The sequence below is a fragment of the Pistacia vera genome, unplaced genomic scaffold, assembly GCF_008641045.1.
Source record: "Pistacia vera cultivar Batoury unplaced genomic scaffold, PisVer_v2 Contig190, whole genome shotgun sequence".
Taxonomy (NCBI): Eukaryota; Viridiplantae; Streptophyta; class Magnoliopsida; order Sapindales; family Anacardiaceae; genus Pistacia; species Pistacia vera.
The window spans coordinates 536,821-557,878 of NW_022195991.1; the positions used below are offsets into that span (position 1 = coordinate 536,821).

The window sequence follows — 21,058 nt, forward strand, 5'->3', positions numbered from 1 at the left end:
GCGGTCACGCGGTCACGCCGGAGTCTCTCACTCTCAGTTCTCAGATCTGTCGCTAGTCGCGGCACCATTCTTCTTCCTTCACCAAGTCTCCACGTCATCGTCTGTCTCCGGTGGGTGAGCAATTCTTCTTTGGCTTTTTTTTTTTGTATTTGTTGGTGAGTCGGTGACCATTGACGGGATGAGGCAGGCTGATAATTTATTTTTTTTAAAAGAAAAAAACTCAATTTTAAGGCTTATCTCAAAATAGTATTAAAGGAAATTCCAAGAAACAAAGATTAAAGAAGGTTTTCAAGAGAGTTATATCAATTTATCGTGGCAATAAATCGTGTAAAGGGGTTAAAGAAATGGATTCAGAGAGAAACAATGAGAGTGTGAGCGGGAGTACCACTACTGTGAGTAGTAACATGAGCTTGAACAATGAAGGTGGTGTGATTGTTGATGATGATGATGACGAATTTTCAATGAAGAGTCAGAATCTTCAGTGGGCACAAGGGAAAGCCGGTGAGGATTGATGATGGGAGGCTGGGAGCTATCCTTTTGTGTCTACTGTCTATATGAGTGTTGGAATGATAATGTATATACTTTGACATAATAGAAAAATTGAAAATCCCATTCATCTGTTTCCAGATTCTATTTTTATGCATTTAGAGTATATATATTTGAGAAGTGCTTATTTGTGGATAAGTTTAGTAGCTTTTGATGAGTTCTAAAGTTAAAGTGCTTCTTTGGGCTCCAGTATGCTAGTATGGTAGCTTTTGATGTGTTTTTTTTTTAATATTACCAGTAATCAAAATAATTATGATTTTAGAAGACAGTAACATATTACTCAGGATGGCATGCTTGTATCAGGACGGCTCTGTGCCAACTTCTTTAATTTCTGGTCTTTGTGTATAAAGAATAGAGGCCTTTTGGGTGTTTGATTGTTTGTGGTTGCTGCCTAAGTATTGTTTATTTATGTGTTTATCCACTTTTTGTAATTTCCATCTTCAGAGTAGAAAGTACTCGTTCTCAACTAATTGATTGAAGGGCAATCCAAATTTCCAATAACGAGGTATATCTATGATTTTATTAGTTTATTTGTTCTTTTATTTACTATTCTAGATTGATTGGACAAACTTATAAAAAAAGAAATTTAAAATGGAAGCTATCTAACAAGTTGTGGAACTTTTTGTTTTGACAGTTACATTTGACAATGGATTGGAATGTGCTTGCAGTTGGACAGTTATGCTGCTTGGAGGCCTCTTTTGAAATCATTTTTGTGAGTTTGTTTATTTTAGATTTGTCTTTGTGAACTTTCTTTGTATATCTTCTCAGTTTGCATTTCATTATTTGATTTGGAAATGTGCTTGTTAGTAACTTAATTCGTTTTGTTTTGTGGAAATGTGTTTATTATGTTTGTTTTGTGGAAATGTGTTTGCTAGTTTTAATTTTATTATGTTTGTTTTTTGGAAATGTGTTTGCTAGTTTTAATCATGTGTTTGATTTGGATTTTGTTGAAATATGTTTCTTATTTTATTCATTTCATGTGTTTGATTTGTAATTTTAGGATGTGGAAATGTGTTTATTATGTTTGATTTTGTGGAAACTAAGTTGGCAACAGAGGACTATTTTTTTGTTTGTATAGTTTGTATATTTTTTAGTTTGTAATTGAGTTTGTATCATATCTTTGTTTTTGTAATCTTTGATTTGTAATTTAAAATTATTAATATTTGATTTTGATGTACATTCAAATTATATGAATTCAAATTCAATTACAATAAATATAAGTTTATTAATGTAATTGAATTTACAGTAGATATAAGTTTATAACTTTAAGTGTTAAAAAAAAATTAGAAACCTGGAAAAAAAGTGCAAAGTGGAGTGTGCTAAATTGGGCCAAAAAGGCAGCCCATAACTTATGGGCCATAAGTGGAGTGTGTGAAATGGGCCGAACTGAATTAATTTTATTAACCGGTTTAAAAACCGGTTAACCGAACCGGATTTTCGGTTCGGTTTATAACCGGTTAATAACCGAAACCGGACCGGTTTCGGTTTAGTTTATTTTGTAAACCGAAAACCGGTTCGGTTCAAGAATCCGGTTAACCGGATTTTTCCACCCCTACTTGAGTGGGTGAGTAACGGGATGCAAAGAATGATTTGCACGGTATCTGCCCCTTTTTTACGAATTATGTAATCATTACTCCAATTCATCCCACTATAAATAGAGAGCTCATCTCCCGTTTGTGGGATTGACTCATTTTCACTCTGTAACAGCTAAATTCTCTCTGTAATAGCTTATTCTCTCTTCTGTAATCATTTGCAAGTCAGCTTGCTGGACGCGACCTGACCCTCCATATTAGTACAATATCAATGGACGTAGGAGTCGCTTGCTTAAGCATCCGAACCACTTTAAAACTTTGTTTCTCCACCTATTATTCATTTTCACTACTCCCATTCGCGTGTGTCTTCTAGGCTAGCTCAGCATTTCACACGTGCGTTTAGTTGGTGTCAAAATCACGCATCAACAAAAATTAAAATTAATTCGCATAGATAACACATGACAATATTCGATTAATTAATTTAGCTTGCAGAATTCATTTACAAATAATATAAATTTATTTTAAAAATTATATCTCCAAATTTTCCTTTGGATCTTGTTTCATTTGTTAACCACACAATCAAGCAAACTTAGGAAATATTAATCCAATACAAAATGGATTATGCTGTCTTTATTATCACTAACCCTTAGTTTGATATACTGTATTATCTTTGACCATGTATCCACTGCTCAAGTTAATTCGGTAAAATTAATAAATTTATAAAGTAGCAATTTTTTTTTTTTATGGGGGTGTATAGGCCCAAGCCCATTGATGCATATTTCAACTAATCTCTTGAGATCCTGAAATTATCGATTGGATAAGAGTTTCAGTGGTTACCCCTATTAGCATTCAATGGGAACTCGAACTCAAAAACTTTTGAATTTCATCAAAGAGTGTTTATCGAACCACTCAACCACTCAAAGGTAGTTTAATTCCTCAAAATGCTCAACACATGTTAGGCCCCCAAAGGCCAAAACAACAAATTTTAATCAACTATTAATTGAAATGTATATATTTTACATATATGCAAATAATAAATGATTATTCATCTCTGAAATACATCATGATTAATTACCTTTAGATAATTTGACGGTTCGTTTAAGATTCTTGAGTATATTACACAAGAGATCTTGAGTTTGAATCCCAACAAATATTAATAAAGGGTAACCACTTGAGGTTTAATTTGCCGTTAATTTCAGGATCTCGAAGGACTAGTTGAGATATGCGTAGACATGCTCGAACACCCTGGATAAAAACAAAATAATAATAATAATAATAATACATGATGATTTAAAATCAGTAGAGTTGTCCCATGGCCATGGAAACTTTACAGGCAATTTGTCAGGCAGAGAATATTTTCTTCTTGGTTTTCAAGACAAGAAATCGAAAGGGATATTTCAGGGAACCCCCAAAATTTTGCCAAGTTTAAAAATAGGAAGGTAACCCCTATTTTTTACGAGCCGTGTGACATTTCTGTTAAAAAATGTGTCAAGGCTAGGAAATGACAATTATATCCCTTTAGTATTGTTTTTTTTAAGACTATTCTAACTTTGTATAAGTATAAAATACCAAGAATACCCTTGCATGATACATTTGACAATAATTATTTTATTAATTTTATTTAATTTGATTCAATACATACAAAACTTTCTCCATAAACTCTTTTATTGATTCACCATGTTACACCATAGTCATTCCTTTTATGCCAAACAAATCTAGCCGCCAAATGGTCGTCACATGGTGTAGAGAAGGGGAGGAGGAGGAAAAAGAGGGAGAAGAAAGGAAAGAAAGAGAAGGGAGAGAAGAAGAAGAAAGATAAGCGAGAGAAGAGACGTTGAAGAAATGAGATGGAAAGAGAAAAGATCAAAAGAAGTATAAAGAAATTGGAGAAAAAAATGAAGGGTTTTTATAGATAGAAAGAGTCAAAATTACCCTTTAAGAACGAAAGAATAGCAATGGGTACGTTTGGTTTATTATTTCATACTTTATTCCCAAAATATTTGTTTGTTTAATTATTTAGGAAATACTATTATATTTTTTTAATTACTTTTAGACTCCTTAAATTTATTAATTTCATTAAATACCCCTAAAAAAAAGTTTAAAAATTAACAAAAATACCCCCACCCACCCATAGTTGCCAAATTCCGACAACCACCATCGGTGGTAGTCGGAATATGTCACAACGGCCTACAAACAACGGGAACTGGTCGGTAATTTGCCGATCTGGTCTTTTTCAGCCAGATCCATAGACGGCCAGATCTGGCCTTTTGCGGCCATTGACGACCATCTGGCCGGAAAAGGCCAGATTGACGCAAGGCCAGCCAGATCTGATCGGTCTGCGTCGTAACGGAAGATTCCAACTAGATTCTGGCTGTGGTGGCCGGAATCTGGCATTGTGGGTGGGTGGGGGTGTTTTTGTTATTTTATAATTTTTTTTTTATATATGGGGGTGTTTAGTTAAATTAACAAATCTAAGGGTTTTTTTTGGTTAATTTTTAAATTTTACCTCGTAATAATCACCCTATTCAACTATCCAATATTATTTTTAAAATTCTATCTAAAATAATAAATCAAACGGACCCAAAAATACCTAATTATCTGTTAAAGTTGACAGTCAAAATTAACCAATGGGGGTTATCCTCCTATTTTCCATAATAGCGGGTGGAATAAATATTGGCAGAACTATGGGGGTTTACGAAATACCCAAATTGAAATACAACTTTTCAGAGGGTGTCAGCAGTGGCCGTTGCTTGTTCTCTCTGACTTTCACTATTCCTCAAGAATACGCATTCTCAAGAACCAAACCCATTTGAATTGCAAAACTCAACATTAAAGTGAGATAAGATCTGACATAGCTTTGTCTGCTTCTTTCCTCCTTTTGTTTCTTTAATTCAAAATCATATGTTCCATACGTGATCATATTTTCTTATAAATGCCTTGCTGTTATTTATTGGAATATCTTCTCATCAGGATTTGCTTGTTTCAATTATATTATTCTCAATCTAATTGTTGTTTTCGGAGTTTAAAGCACACGATATACATACAGATAGTAGGTTCACATTTAATGCAAATATATAGCTTATTCATGTAGCTTTCCTTGTCTAATAATTTCTTACTTGGATTATCCATTTGTTATTTTGGATTTTGAAGTGTATCCACAGGTGAAGGTGAGGCAACAAGAACAAGAGCAAGAACAAGATGACAGAGGATCATTTCTGTTCATAAAGGTTATTGAATCTCTGTCTTTACAAGATCATCACTCTTCTGATGGTATGCATTCCACAATTCGGATTTCTTTCACTGCATTAACAAATTTTTATCATGTTATGGAAGTTTAATCCCCAGTTATCTTATATAAATACTTTTGTACCAGAGGAAAACAAGAGCAATTCTTCTCCTTCAGTTGCCAAAATCACAAAGGTGAATGCCCCAATTGTAAAAGCACAATCGGTTACCCCATCCAAAGGTTGTTCTTCTATTAATCTTTTGCTTTGTTCGTCTTTCATGTAGATAAATGTAGTAACACAAATGCTCAACAATTTAACAACTATTTATGGGACAGCAGCAAAGAGCAATAGACAAATCAACAAGGATACCAAACTCTTGAATGCCAGAGCTAGCTCAGTCACACGCCCTCGCGCAGTCCTATCCAGTCCTGGTATAGTGTAAAATCTTGTATTTGAATCAAGTCGCTTCCATGGTGCAAAAGTTGATAGAGGGTTCTTTAATTTTGTTGTCAGATAATGATGGGATGATCGGAAATATCAACAAGTTCGATAATGAAAGATCTTCCTCTCTGAAAAAGCTTCATCATGATGCGAAAGTGCCTACCCAAACTGCAGCCGTCTCTAGCCCCATTAAAGGCTTCACGGCTAGAAGTCCTCTGGTTGCAAGAAAAGGCTCCAGGGATGCATTTGGTAACAACAGCGGCCTTACACAAAGCAAATCTGCAAAGCCAGTAGTTCCAAGGCGGAAAGCAAGTTTAAAGAAGGAAATTAAATCAAGTTCAACTGGGCTTTAAATATACTGTCATGATATATTATGCCGGATTTGTTTTTGTTCTTTTTTTTTAAAATGCTAAATGGTCTCAATTATAATAACTGTTATGCGCCTTATTCTTGTTTTGTTGTTTACATTTTACGTATCATATTTCTTCTAGGAGATGAGTATGCAAATTTTCTTTTGTTTTTCATTTATCTTGCATTCTTGAATTGATGAACCACAGAAGTGAGACATTCGTAAGAAGGCATTTGATAATTAAGCTTTGTATAGCCTCTATCTTCAAATTCAACTGCCAGTTTCGGTCTGATATTATTTTTGGGCACAACTGATCGAAATAAGCTCTTCCAAAGTTTTAAAAAAGTTCAATACTGAGCATTAAGTGCCAGCCAAAGGTTCTGCAAATGCAACAAGAGAAGGTTCTCAGGAATCGAACTTAGGCTCTTGCTTTACACAAAAGTAAATCTTTAAAACTAGTAGTAGATTTGAAAAATCGAAGGTCATCTGTTACAAAATCATATCAAAAGTGAATCTTTTTATTTAGAAACAACATTGTATGATATTGATTTTGGATTCATTCATAATTTCATATTATTTTAGCCTAAGCACAATTTTTTTCCGGTATTTACTTTCATGACTAATAATAATATTGTTTAATTTATTATTGAAACATTAAAGATTGACTTATGACATAATTTTACAAACTTTTTCTTACAATTCCGATGTGATAGTTCGCAATTGGTCACATAGAAAAAATTTATCAAGAACCAATTACGAGCTAATATGTCAGGATTGTGAGAAAAAATTTGTAAGATTAGAATGTACGTGTACTGTTACTCGTATTTAATAATGTGTGTATTTAATTTTATTTAATAAAGTATAATTTAATACGGGCTTTGAAAAAGTTTGGATATGACTCAAATAAAACGGGCCCAGGCCCAAGGTTTATACCAATATTCACAGGCCCACTTTCAAGTTCCAGTCGAAAAGTGAGCACTTGTCAGGCGTCAAATGCCACGCCGACCAACGCTAAATCGGTAAATCCTAGTTTCAATTTTCGAATAAGACCCGACGTGGCAAAGAAAAAAGTACTCCACGTGACTCACCCAAGTGAGTTATCCGATCACCAGCTCTTTCAATCCCAGGGCCCGTATCAAATCCATCATAAAACAAAAGCGCCATCAAATTCACACATCCATTCACTTATAAAAGGCACGCGCGTACCAAATTCTAAGCCCTAAGCTCTCTCTTTATTTGCAATTTTTTTGCCCCCACCAGGAAAGCAAGACTCAAAAACTACGAACAACCTTTCAATTCAGAAACCAAATCCTGAACTCTCCAGAAACGGCGCCGTCTCTCCGCTTCTGGTAAGTTCACAACCATTGCTTTCTTCTTATGGCTTACGTTGCTTACACTTACGTTCTTAATTGCTTTTAATTAGGGTTTAAGAACGCGGAGACCGTCGGATTAGGGTTTTTCGTTTCTTTTCTTTGCTTAAAATGTATGTTTTTAAGTTCCAAGCTATTATTTTAGAGTCTTGTGCTAGTTTTAAGTGTCTAGGGTTTGCTCTAGTTTGCAAATTAAATGTGTTTCTTTGATACTAATAGAAAGTGAATTATCGGCTAGAATTATAAATGAAAGAGAGTAAAATTGTAATTCTGAGTACTAATTTGGACTAACTGTTTGTTAGAGGAGACTTATGGCTGGTTTGATAATCAAATAGGCATTTATAAGTGATTGGATTAAATAGCAGAACATTTTCTGGAGTAACGTGTATATTGAAGTGATGGTGTCGGTGGAAGATTGGGTTAAAATTCATCCGAAGAGAAATAAGGTCGGGGTCATTTTTTGGTATGTCTTTACTGAATATTGTTTTGTTTAGCAATCATACCAAAGACAGATTGAAGTGATAACATGAACCATATAAATCAATATCATGAACTGGGATTTGGTTGTGATTTGAATTTTCTTCTAATCTTGCAGCCTCAGAGTGAACTGAAAGTCTGCTCATCAAGTATGGGAGACAGTGAAACATTAGTTGCTGAAACATCTGCAGTCATGGGCTATTCATCTGCAGGCTACACTAACACTAGCTATGCTGATGCCAGCACAAATTCTGCTCCTGATGCTGGTGCTTTTACGTCTGGGGCTGCTGGAGATTATGCTGCTTCTGGTGCTCCGGTTGATGGAACTTATATTGTACCTGCTGCTGGTTCTGGTTTAGGTGATGGGAATGCTTATAATATGGATCCGAATTCTGTCATGCAACAGGTTCAAGCTGCCGGGGCCGCTGCTGCTAGTGATAATGTTACAGGTTTGGAAAATGCATCTGTGGCTCCATCACAAGCTTCTGGTTATAGTTCTTTAAATGGCAATGTTAGTGAAGCCGGAAATGTAACTTCAATTGAAAATGGAAGTTCTTTGGGTATTGGAAGTGGAGCTGCCAGCGGGCAAGAGGTCATGGATGGTTCATGTATGTCTTTCTTATACTACAGTTAAGCTCAGTTTTTGAATGTTTCTAATTTGAAGCCACAGACACACTTGTGGCCTTTGGCTGGAATGTTGTTACCCAACACTTTGTATTGATTTCAAGAAATTTTCTTCCTGATTCAATTTGATATTTTCCCCTTCAATTTTTGATTTATGCTGTTATTTGTTACACATCTTGGGTTTCATTTTTATGGGCCAATATCTAGATGTAATGGTTTTTTTTTTGCTTCAATTTTCTTGTTTTTGCTTGTTTGAGATTTATTATAGCTGCCTTTTGAACTTGAAATAAGTATTGTTGGCAACAGGGATTCATCTAATAATATCATCTACAGGCCACTGATATTGTGGTTACCAATAATATATGTGTCTCTACATTAGAAACTTTATAATTCATATTTAGTGGGAACTGGAATGTTAATTGACAAATTTTCTGTAGATAAGATATTTGTTTTTATTTTCTTCTAAAATTAAGATTTCATTCATTAATTTTGCCACTTTTATCTGTGGTGTCAGCAATGTCAGGTGAAGAAGATCGATTATGGAGCATTGTGAAGGCTAATTCTGCTGACTTTAACGCATGGACCGCTTTACTTGAAGAGACAGAGAAGTTGGCAGAGGTATTTTTGTTTAAGGATTGATATAAATAGCTAGGGTTGTTGGTTGTGTATGTTTTTAGTTTATTGCAAGAGAAGATTACATAGGCTGTTTTGTAAGACAATGCAATCTCAAAGATAGTCAATTTATCTTTTCATGTCTGTTGTGTGTGTTGAATTGCTAACCTTGAAAGTAGAGAATTAGGTACCTTTTTGGCACGTGATGCATTTATTTGGAGTAGGCAATCTCAGCCACTTTTTTTTTATTTCCTTTCAAGTATATGTTTATTTCTTTTTTAGCTGATTTTCAAATTTCTAGTTTCAGTTGGACCTAGGAAGTCCTTATGACTCTACTTACTACGGATTAGGTCTGTCTGTTACTTAGAATGAAGGTTAAATATCAACTTCCTAACTATGCCTGTACCAAGGTCTGACAATATCCTGGGATAATCAGTTTCATAGTAAAGGATTATTTTGGGTCTGTTCATATCCCAATGCATATCCTGTTTAATAGTGAAGAATAGTAGAACAATGAACTACTCTCTGCAACAAATCCACTGGTTGGTTGTTTTATATGCATGTAATGCAACTTAAATAGCTGTTTGGTGTGAACTAATATCAATGTGTTTTGTGCAGGACAATATACTGAAGATACGAAGAGTTTATGATGCTTTTTTGGCTGAATTTCCTTTGTGTTATGGTTATTGGAAGAAGTATGCTGATCATGAGGCACGCGTGGGCTCCATGGACAAAGTTGTAGAGGTTTATGAACGAGCTGTTCAAGGGGTGACATATTCAGTTGACATTTGGTTGCATTACTGCATATTTGCTATAAACACATACGGAGATCCAGACACTATCCGAAGGTAATGGTTGTTTATTTGTACATTGTCATTGTTTAACTGCATTGGGAGATGGTGACTGCATGAATTTTTCGGTCACAAGGATCTGGCGATATATTTTGTTGTTTCTAACGTCATTTCAGTATTCCTGCAACAGCAATTACACTGGCGGAAAGTTTTGATGGGAATGCACTTTAAAAATGATTTCTTTCATTCTTTTGTTGCAAATTTTTGAATATGAGGCCTTTGTCATAGTCATGTTGTTATTTATGATATTAAAACTTTTTTTGGCCTCTTCGTACCTTTCTCTTCTACTTCCTGAAGGCCTGTGTTGTAGTCAAGTAGTTATTTTTAAATTATGGTTGTCTTCAACTTTGACACTCCGGGGTGCATCATTTTGCAAAATGCCGCTGGGAAGATCTCATCCAGTTAAGGGCTAAGATGGCCTCTTTCACTGCTTCATTTCGGACATAATATGATTTTTATCAGGAAGGTAAATGCAGCGTTTGGATGTGTCATATGCTGTTAGAGTGAATTGTTCTCCTTCAACATTAGTGCAGCTGCTCCATTTTTCTGGATGTTTGCGTCAACTGAATTGATTTATATATATATGTCATAACAACGTTCTTAATGCTGATGGTGTTTCAGGCTTTTTGAACGGGGGTTGGCTTATGTTGGAACAGATTACCTTTCTTTCCCCCTTTGGGAGAAATACATTGAATATGAATACATGCAGCAGGACTGGAGCCGTGTTGCAATGATTTACACTAGGATGTTTGAAAATCCAAATCAACAATTAGATCGGCATTTCAGCAGGTAATTTCTTGTTATTATGTGTAACCAATTATCTGTTTGTGTTATGTATTGAGTAGTTGTTATATTTATAGTGGATAGGTCTTTTCAATATTTTCCATTCTTTCAAGATGAAGAGCATGTTGAAATTGTGTGTTGTGCTGTAGATGGTTTTGGAATTTGATCTTTGTTTTTGTAATTGACTGCTTTTGGCATGTATGTGTGTGTGCATTCTCCTAATCAGTGTTCGTCCAAAGCATGGGCAAGCAGCTTCAGAATGTATGAGTTGAGCGAATGGTTTTGTGATTATGAAGTTTATTATGAATGTCTTGGTGTGGCATGCTTTTCTTTAATTTATGGTTTGGGGTTTACTGGACTCTTTTGTCATATATCTTTGGCATATGGTTGAGTATGTTTCTTGTAAGAATATGATTATAAAACTGTTAGGAAGTATAACTTTTTCATGGAAATTCTTACCAATTGTTGTTAAAGTGGATTGTGTGATATATCTAGTTCCCTGCTTTGTTTTATGTTGCTGTATGAGGCCTTTTTTAATTTTTTATAAGCTGGTAAAGAAGATTTGATTATGCTGGAAGGGGGGAACTGTTAAATTCCCCCCAGTTGTTTTGAAAATGTGATTTCATGGGATGCTATGCTATGCTATAGTGCATAAAGAATAGGCTATCATTTTGCTATACCATATGGACAGAAATGCTTTGTATTTATTTGGAATTTGCAGTTATGTTTGAACATCTCTTGTATTTTTTATTTTTTTGCTTTGACATGTGTTGACTGTTGCTATTTAGATCGAATATTATTATATAGATGTATTATACCCATTTAATGAATTTAGTGGTGCAATTTACAGTTTCAAGGAGTTTGCTGGAAGTCGACCTTTGTCAGAGTTGAGGACTGCTGAGGAAACAACTGCTGCTACTCATGCTGAAGCAATTTCTGAGGCTACTGATGAAGTAAAAGCAAATGAGGAAGAGGACCAACCTGAAGCAGCTGAGCAATCTTCTAAACCTGTAAATGCTGGCTTAACAGAAGCAGAGGAGTTGGAGAAGTATATTGCAGTCAGAGAAGAGATTTATAAGAAAGCTAAAGAGTTCGATTCCAAGATCATTGGTTTTGAAACAGCTATCAGGAGACCCTATTTTCATGTCAAGCCACTAAGTATTGCTGAGCTTGAAAACTGGCATAACTATCTGGACTTTATAGAAAGAGAAGGAGACTTCAACAAGGTATTTGGTTTGTTAGCAGTCCATCTTTGAGAATCTGTGGTTTGTAGTTTTTAGTTGTCCTCTTGATTATAAGTTGACTTACAGTTAAGTAATATCTGCTCCATCATATGCTTTATTGGCTAAATCGTTGGGTGAAGCAACTTTTTAAACGGGAATTTGAACTGAGACTAAAGCATGGGCCTTCGATTTGGTTACTTTAAGGCTAAGTACTTCAAACCCTCATTTGTCCGTGGACATTTTAGGTTCGTAATGTGTTGTATAGTAAATTTTATTCTTTTTAAAGTTCCCATGTTATGCATGCAGGTGTGTTCTTGTCTTCCTAACCATCTATCTGTCAGGCAAGGAGGGTCCCTCCTTTCGTATATGAGGGGCCTCTCTATTCTACTAATGGAGTATTTCTTATGCATATCTCTTTTGTGCTTTACATTACCTCTTTGGTTCTTTTTGTGATAGATTATGTTACTTTTTAACCAGTGATGTTTCTCTGTGTGGTTAGGTGGTCAAGTTATATGAAAGATGTTTAGTAGCATGTGCAAATTATCCTGAGTACTGGATACGGTATGTATTGTGCATGGAAGCCAGTGGAAGTATGGATCTTGCAGATAATGCACTTGCTCGTGCAACTCAAGTCTTTGTCAAGGTATTAGATATGGATCTGTATTTGTTTTCTCAAAACATTTCTGCATGACTGCAGGAGGCGATTTACTTGCAGTTTTAAGTAAAATGTTGATTTTGAGCCATTGAGTAGTTGAGCAATCTTGTTACTTGAATCTGCTCTTCTAATTCTTTTGCATGGAAATCGAATTGAGAACTGATTTGGTAGTAACGGGAACTTTTGGGAGCAAATTGTCAGAAAGGTTTTTTCAGACATTGCATCTTAAGATTTTGGTTTTTGTCAATTTATTGAGTTCACTGTTGCTTAAAGAAAAAATGTTAATGGGTTAACCTGGACTGACTTTTGGACAAATGATTTTTTTTTTTTGCATTGCCATGAATACATGTTTGCTTGTTCACATTGATAAAGACATTTGCTTGAGAGCCCTTTCGGAAAATTAAGATAAGTAATCAAGCCGCAGATATATGTTAGAACATATTTGATGAGTATTACTGTGAATTGTTGGTTTGAAGTGAAATAGTGGTTTGAATCCCTATTTGTAATTTCGTGCATATCGTTTTAGAGAAAAGTGATTTAGTGGGAATCAATGGTTTAATCTGATTGAAAACAAAACCTAAAAAAAATAGTTTCATTCAGTTATGAAACTGAAAATTATCGTTTTTTTTCCCAAAATATTTGAAATGGGCGGGGAGTGTTGATTCCTAGTATAAGAAATGGTTAAAATGTAGATCATAACATCAGGTGATATTTCTGTTGGAAATATGGAATCTGAATTAGGAAATGCTAGCAGCAGCCAGAGGAAGAGGATTGGTGGATACAGGGAATGAGAAAGGAGCAATTTGCCAATGTGGATTCTGTGATTTTTCTCTATTCTTTAGTTTCACTCATTCTGTTGATTAGCGTGGGCATAGTGAATTAAAAAAGTGCACTATATATGTTATATCTTTTTCTTTGTTTTAGTTAATGTGAAGTGATCAAGTATTAGTTGGGTCTTAGGGCATCATATACTTCAAATACGGATAGTTTTGTTCTTTTATTTAAAGTTATCTGTGTTTGGGCTGCTTGTGCTGAACATTGACAATTGAAGTATACTCTTTAGCAGAACCCCATAAAAGATTCCAATGCAATATTTTCGGAATAATGATTTAACAGATTTCCGTTGCTTCTTCGATTTACTGATGAGAGTTATTTGTTTATTACCACAATTTCAACAGAGAGTGCCAGAGATTCACCTATTTGCTGCTCGATTCAAGGAGCAGAATGAGGATATAGATGGTTCTCGAGCAGCATATCAACTTGTACATACTGAAATTTCTCCTGGCTTTCTTGAAGCCATTATCAAGCATGCAAACATGGAACATCGGCTGGTAATTTTTTGTAAGCAGTATGTTAAGGGTGCTTGTTTCAAAAAACTTATTGCTGGTGTTAACTTGGTTGTGTTTCCTTATTTTGCAGGGCAATCTTGAAGGTGCATTTTCTTTATATGAACAGGCCATTGCCATTGAAAAGGGAAAAGAACATTCACAAACATTACCAATGTTGTATGCTCAGTACTCTCGTTTTGTATACTTGGTGGGTTGGCTTATGTGATTGCTTTCTTATGCGCTTTTTGTTGTCAAAGTGTTGCCTAGTTTAGGATATAATGACCACTATGGTTTACATTGTTGAGTCTTGTACTTGTGACTATGCAGAGTTAAAACAATGAACTTGGCTTAAGCAGTTTTCAGTTTCAAGGAACATTATAAATTTTCCTATAATATAAAGTACAGAGACTGAAATTTCTTGTCAAAGTATGTGATCTAGCCTGCTTCCCCACAATTAACCCTTTTACTTTCTCAATAGTTGTTTCTCTGTCTGGCCTAGCATTTGTAAAAAGAATGATCGCCCTTACTATTTGTTTTTTATTTTTGTTCTTCCGACTTTCATTTTGCATTTTTATGACAGTTGAGTTATAATTTGTTCCTTGATATTTTGTTACCTTAGTAACAGAAAATTGACTCGTCAACTTTTGTATTGTTCATGCATTGTTAGGTTTCTGGAAATGCAGAGAAAGCTCGGGAAATTCTTGTCAACTCACTTGAGCATGTGCAACTATCAAAACCACTTCTTGAGGTTTGTTCACTTGAACTCTCTCTCTCAAATTGACACATATAGATTGGCTATGCTTTTTGGATTTTCTCTAAAAGTGTTGCCTAATTATGTTTTGGTTCATCATCATGCAGGCCTTGATTCATTTTGAGTCTATTCAGTCTCCGCCAAGACAAACTGATTATTTGGAGTCATTGGTTGGCAAGTTTATTGTGCCCAGTTCAGACAGCTCCAACACTGCAAGTGCTGGTGAGAGGGAAGAGCTATCTTGCATTTTTCTGGAGGTAATCGATTTTGAGGTCTAGATTTTTTTTCATTCTACTCCAAGCTGTATACAGTATAGCTCAGAAACAGATTTCAAGGTCTAGAGTATTTACATTATGCAAGAGATTATGCACAATTAGTTTGTCTTATTGTTGATATTGCGTAAAATCAAAATTTCAGCATTTGTTTATTTGGAAGCAAAGAGACAACATAATTTTCTGGCATTTTAAAATCCAGAGTACTAATTAGTTAGGTTGGTTGGACCTCTTAGGGTTTTCATGCGGCCTTGAGATTAAATCCAGTTGGCAACAGGGTTTTATGGGAAGTTGGTTTATAAACGTTAGTTAGTACTTAATTTTTTTGAAAAAATATGTGAATGGAAATTTTGTATGCTATCTAATCATGTTTCTGTTAGAACAAAATTTTTGCATCCTTTATATCCAAAAATACTTTAAATTTTATGAAGAGAACATGTGTGACTGAAACACTCGTTTGCTTACAATTGATCTAGCAGTTTCTTAGTCTCTTTGGAGATGCACAGTCCATCAAGAGGGCTGAAGACCGCCATGCAAAACTGTTCTTACCACATAGGAGTACATCAGAGTTGAAAAAACGTCATGCTGAGGATTTCCTAGCTTCAGAGAGGGCAAAGATGGCCAAATCATATTCTGGTGCACCATCCCCTGCCCAGTCTTTGATGGGTGCTTATCCAAGTGCACAAAATCCTTGGGCTGCTGGTTATGGTGTACAGCCCCAAGCTTGGCCACCAGCTACTCAAGCACAGGCGCAGCAATACCCTGCCTATGGTCAACAGGTAGTTTGCCACTTTAAGGACTATTTCAAAGTGGTGGGATGTTTGTGTAATGCATAGTTAAATCTGGGTGTTTAGAGGAGGTTTGTTAAACTTTTGATCACTGCATCTAGGCTCAAAGAGTTGCATGAGGGTCTGTAGCTATAACATTTTAAAACTAGTTTCCATTCATTCACATCGTAAGTGCGTGCTAATTTTACTATAAAGGACATGATTCTGTGTTTCATCTGTTGACAGCAACTTTTCCCTTGTAACAGGCTGCATACAGTGCATATAGTGGTTATGGCAGCAGCTATGTTGCGCCTCAAATACCAACATCAGCACCACAAAGTGCTGCTGCTTATGGTGCTTATCCTCCTACCTATCCTGTTCAGGTACGAAATGCTCCAGCAATATTAGTTCTGAAGAGTTCAAAACATGCCATTGTTCTCTTCTTGTGTTATATTTCCTAGTTCTTTTTTTGCATTTCTTCTTTGATGGAATGAAATTTGTGTAGCAAGTGTAGCCGATCTCTGAGCACCTTGTGGTGCTGGTATCTTACCTCTATTTATAGGGAATGTTAGATATTGCTGGACCTGCATAAAGTTATTGCTTTTGTTTTGTGTTTTTATGTTTGGACAATCTTTTTTGTTGCTTTTCTAGTTCAATTATTTCTTCAAGGTTTTGCTGCTGTAGTTCGATTTTTTTTGACATTGGTTACCACATTTTAGTAATTGAGGTTCTTATTTTTTGGCCATTTTTAAAATTTGAGTACCTCAATGGTTGGGGAACACCAGTATTCGCCCAATTGCTGCCTTGGACAGTGGACCATATCTGGTTAGCAGCTAAGGGGACTATCCGGTGTTCCCCAGAGTCTTAACTCTTTGCCATCTTAGAAATTTGTTGAACCATGTAACTGATGATAGAGGCAATGCTAAAATTACTCTTAACATCAATTTAATACATGTAATGTGCTACAAATATCTTTTTTTTTTTTTTTTTTTTCTTTTTTTATAGAGTGCTGATCTTAATCGTTTGGTTGTAATTTCAGTCTGCCTTTCCCCAACAAAGTTATGCACAACCAACGGCAGCAGCAGCAGTAGCAACGGTAGTCCCAGTGCAGCAACCTGCTGCCGCTGCAGTACCACAGGCCTACTATGGGAGTTATTATTGAGAGCTAAGCTAGAGTTGTACACTATACACACTTTGCTGCCCGAAGCCCCTTTTAATTTAATTTATTTTCTGTATGCTCGCTCATCTGTGGGCTTGACCTTACCTGTAACTTTGATTTCTAAAACATAGGATGATGTAGCGAAAATAGATCAGAGGAGAGAGGCTGGTGAGAACTATTATTTTGTGACACTGCTCTTTAGGTAATTTTGAGAAATTGTAAACAACTTCTGTATTTTAGGTAACCTGGACTGGATGTAGTTGAGGATCACGTTGGTGACACAGAACCGGCTCGGGTTCTTTTGTTAAATGATTATTCAGCAGTTTTATTATTTGGCTGAGGAAATATTACCCCGAATTTGTCTAGGTCCAAATCTTTTTGCCCACGTAGGAAATTGTATGTGGCTCATCAAAATGTGTTGACTGTTGAAGATTTGGTTTTATGCAGAAATTACTTTCTAGGTTCTGGTAAAGTAAGTGTAGTATATAATTAATTTATATCACGTCAAACTTCGATAACGAAACATACGTTTCTTCAACTACTATTTTATAACTAATCCTGTTATGGTAAAGATATAATTGTTTTTTTTATAGGGAGAACGATATTTTTCCATCCAGTTTGGCGAAATGGCACTTTTTAACCCATCAAGTTTCACAAGGATATTTTCTCACCCATAGTTAGGTTTTGTTATATTTTTCGTTAATATTTTATTAAAAAGACAAAATTACTTTTGAATATTTTACTTTATAAATTTTTTATTATTTTTTAATTAGTCAAAAAGTTAAATATTAAAAATTTAAAAAAGAAAAAATAGTTAATTTCATTTAAAAAGTTAGGAGTAATGCTATAAAATTGTTTAAAGTTAAATAATCTTAATATTTATTTATAATGTCATCAATATCTTATCACTATTATTTACAATATTTTTTATTTTTACCATTTAACATAAAAAATTAATATTTCTAATTAATTAAATAAAGAAAGAAAAAATATATCTTTATATTTGGACTAATAAATAATCGAATAAAGACTTTGAATTAACTAAATTTTAATTTATAATAAACTGATTAAAAAATAAAATATTTAAAGATATTTTTATCTTTTTAATCAAATATTAACAGAAAACACTAACACAATCTAACAAAAGATGAAAAAGTGTTACTTAAAAAAAGTGTCGTTTCATCGGACCTTAGGTGGGAAATGTCGTTCTCCCTTCTTTATACCTTGATTTTAAAGCATTGCACGTGGAAAAACAACTGATTTGAAGCTGAAACGGTAAAACCTCTGTTCCTGGATCTGGTGATTATTCTAGTCCACAAAAAGCTAGCATATATCATGATCATGCAATTTAAGTGGCGTCTTCAGCTATTTAGCGGGAAGCCAGAGCACAAAACGACAGTATATTTTGGCAATTTTGGTAAACGCCAGCAAATGGTCAGAATAAGATCTGTGTGCAAATAGAAAACAAAATTAATTACTTCATTTACTTTAGTAATTACTTCATGCAAAAAGCTGTTCTTCCAGTCCAGCCCCCCAATTGGACAGGGTACTCCACTTCCTCATTTGGGAGAACGACTTTTTCGCGCCCAAGGTTTGACGAAACAACCTTTCCCACCAGTAAAGTTTCAAAATGACACTATTCCACCCACCATTTTGTTCTGTTAGGCAAATTCATTTTGAAGAAGGGTGAGATGGTCTATTTACATGAAGCCCTAAAAATCAAAATTGAAAATTGAAACTTCGCCTGAATGGAAAAAAAAAAAAAAAGGGAGAAGTCTTTTCTCCTTGTTCTCTGTAACTCTCCCGATTCTCAGTAACTAAAGCCTAGCGACCAAGGGTTGGCGACTGTCGACTTAGAGTTGTCGACTAACGAAAAGTCATTTTCCTTTTCTCCTTGTTCTCAGCGACTAGCGACTTAGGGTTGGCGAGTGGCAGCTTACGATTAGTGATTGGCAAGAGAAGAGATCGTGTGGAGAAAAATCTAGGGTTTCTTTGAAATTGTAGAACTACAGTGAGGATGTCACTACCTATGGATTCAGATATATTTTCCTCTAAATCACATTGCTTTGTGTTTTCATTGTGTTGTTTATTTCTGTCCCACTGTGTTTTGATTATCTCCTCATTTATTGATCGTTGCTTCAAATTTGGATTTCTTACTGTTGTTTCCGCATTCTAAGTGTTCGATTAAAAATCACACTGGATATATTGTAGTTTTCCCACCATATGCTCAATCATGCTTTCCACAAACAAAGCCCTAGCTGACTCTACCAAATCTATAGCCCCCTCTTCTTCTCACCAATACTAATCATCATCATCAACCGAAAAAATGGCTAACAATTATGACCTTCTAATTGACATATTTGTTTGCCTCCCTATCAAATCCTTGGTCAAATTTAAAGTTGTATCCAAACACTAGATTTCCTTAATCTCCAACCCCAACTTCTCCATCTGCCTAAACTTTATTCCTAGATCCTTCTTTGCCCTCATTTTGCTTTTAAAAGATAGTCCTAATAATTTGTGTCAAAATTTAACGCTGCGGTTGAACATTTGATATGAGAACAAAATGTTTTAGCTGCTAATAATTCTTGAGTTTATTTTTTGAGTTAATAGTGGCCAACTTACCATCATTGCAATAGGAAAGCTAGTGTGATATTTGCCTCCCCAAGATCCTTAGAATTCTAGAACTAGTGGCAATGAGGAATATCTTTGAGAAAAAAATATGAGAAATATTTGTTATCTGCACCTAATTCTGGAGTAAATCCCATGGTAATCAAAGATTTATGACTTTGCAATTTGTAGATATCTTATTTTTTTTAGATATACTTCATACTATCATAGATCTTCTCATCAAACATGTTTCAGATAGAGATGGTACATGCAAGAACATTTTGCATATTATGCTACGTTTGGCGTGTCACATTTTTCTAGACTAATGGCTGGTTTCACAGAGTACAGTTAATCAGGAAACTATGTCAGAACCCCTCCTGAGAAGTGAAGTTAAAAGTGATGAAGAAATAGCAAAAGAATTAGATTGATTGGTACACACTTGAAACCTTGGTTTGGAAAATTATCTTTTTTTTTTTTTTTTTTTTCCTGAAACACCTATAAATCTCTCCAGCCTTAATATTTGATTTTGGATTGCAGATACGTATGATAGGACAGTTGAGTGCAAAGAGTGATGTTTATAGCTTTGGTCTTGTCCTGTTGAACTCGTAACTGGGTGGAAGCCTATTGATCATACTCTGTCGTGTGAGTAGCAGAGCCTTGTGACATGGGTATGAACTTCACTTTATTCTTTTCTACCACTACTTGTTTTGGAACATACATATTTTTTCCTATTTTGTTATTCTCTATACTTATAGATAACAAATTCATATATGTGTAAGTTTCATTCAAGCTGATTTTTGTGCAATTCTGGATTGTTTTAAACAACTCCAAAACTCGGTGAAGATAAGGTGAAGCATTTCGTTGATGCTAAGTTAAATGGAGAATAGCCTTCTACGGCAGTTGCAAAGGTACTGAAGATGGTAACTTTGGCTGAAAATAATACATCAAATTCAAGTTTTCTTGGTGGAAGAACAAAGGATTGTGAAGAAGGTTTTGAAGATCTAGAAAGCAAAGGAAAATCAATCTTCAAGGAGCTAGAAAGCGAGAGGGTGAAAGCAAAACTTTTTGGATTTTAAGAAATGAATGAGAAAGTGGAAAAGCTTCTTTCTTTGTATTGAATTCCCTATTTTTATTGGGTTTGAATTGACAAAATTACTTATACATATGCACCGTAATTTTACAATATGGATTTTTATTTAAGAATATAATAATGTTGATACTTAGTTTTATTTGGATTTAAATTGACAAAATTTAAATATAAATGCGTTGTAGCAAGTACAGGGATAAATTGGTAATTTTAAAGGTTTCAAATTTTTAAAAATCTAGTTGTAACCTTATTGAATTAAAACATTATTTTTAATTAAAAAATAGAGGGATAAATTGGTAATTTATATTTTCATATACAATTAAGGGCATATTAATATTTCGTATTTAAGAGTGGATATACTGGTAGTTGACTTTGTTAACATGACATAAAATAATAA

General features: G+C 34.7%; 2 protein-coding genes and 1 long non-coding RNA gene across 4 annotated transcripts; all 3 read left to right on the forward strand.

Annotated features, from left to right (window-relative positions):
• Positions 1-344: 344 nt before the first annotated feature.
• LOC116127299 lies at positions 345-6,160 on the forward strand. Its single transcript, XM_031412959.1, has 5 exons — positions 345-501; positions 5,157-5,348; positions 5,452-5,544; positions 5,641-5,736; positions 5,819-6,160. The coding sequence occupies exons 1-5, from the start codon at positions 345-347 to the stop codon at positions 6,097-6,099; spliced, it is 819 nt and encodes a 272-aa protein (XP_031268819.1). The 3' UTR covers positions 6,100-6,160.
• A 1,146-nt stretch (positions 6,161-7,306) lies between these two features.
• On the forward strand, positions 7,307-17,324 carry LOC116127271 (pre-mRNA-processing factor 39). Of its 2 annotated transcripts, XM_031412926.1 has the most exons (14): positions 7,307-7,444; positions 8,061-8,550; positions 9,081-9,184; positions 9,797-10,026; positions 10,651-10,818; positions 11,663-12,038; positions 12,535-12,678; positions 13,869-14,021; positions 14,110-14,226; positions 14,686-14,766; positions 14,877-15,026; positions 15,521-15,820; positions 16,075-16,191; positions 16,848-17,324. In XM_031412926.1, the coding sequence occupies exons 2-14, from the start codon at positions 8,094-8,096 to the stop codon at positions 16,968-16,970; spliced, it is 2,520 nt and encodes an 839-aa protein (XP_031268786.1). In that variant the 5' UTR covers positions 7,307-7,444; positions 8,061-8,093; the 3' UTR covers positions 16,971-17,324. The 2 variants fall into 2 exon arrangements, with proteins under 2 accessions (XP_031268786.1, XP_031268787.1); XM_031412927.1 differs by lacking the exons at positions 7,307-7,444; positions 8,061-8,550; positions 9,081-9,184; positions 9,797-10,026 and adding an exon at positions 10,213-10,495.
• Positions 17,325-20,151: 2,827 nt separating this feature from the next.
• On the forward strand, positions 20,152-20,737 carry LOC116127429. The gene is made up of 2 exons (XR_004127604.1): positions 20,152-20,242; positions 20,418-20,737. It is a non-coding gene; the product is annotated as an uncharacterized LOC116127429 (long non-coding RNA).
• Positions 20,738-21,058: the final 321 nt, after the last annotated feature.

Coding starts and splice junctions, on each gene's coding strand:
- LOC116127299 (XM_031412959.1), top strand. CDS start 345: ATGGATTCAGAGAGAAACAATGAGAGTGTGAGCGGGAGTACCACTACT. Junction 5,349..5,451: donor AGATCATCACTCTTCTGATG/GTATGCATTCCA, acceptor CTTTTGTACCAG/AGGAAAACAAGAGCAATTCT. Junction 5,737..5,818: donor CGCAGTCCTATCCAGTCCTG/GTATAGTGTAAA, acceptor TTTTGTTGTCAG/ATAATGATGGGATGATCGGA.
- LOC116127271 (XM_031412926.1), top strand. CDS start 8,094: ATGGGAGACAGTGAAACATTAGTTGCTGAAACATCTGCAGTCATGGGC. Junction 15,027..15,520: donor TATCTTGCATTTTTCTGGAG/GTAATCGATTTT, acceptor TTGATCTAGCAG/TTTCTTAGTCTCTTTGGAGA. Junction 15,821..16,074: donor ACCCTGCCTATGGTCAACAG/GTAGTTTGCCAC, acceptor CCCTTGTAACAG/GCTGCATACAGTGCATATAG.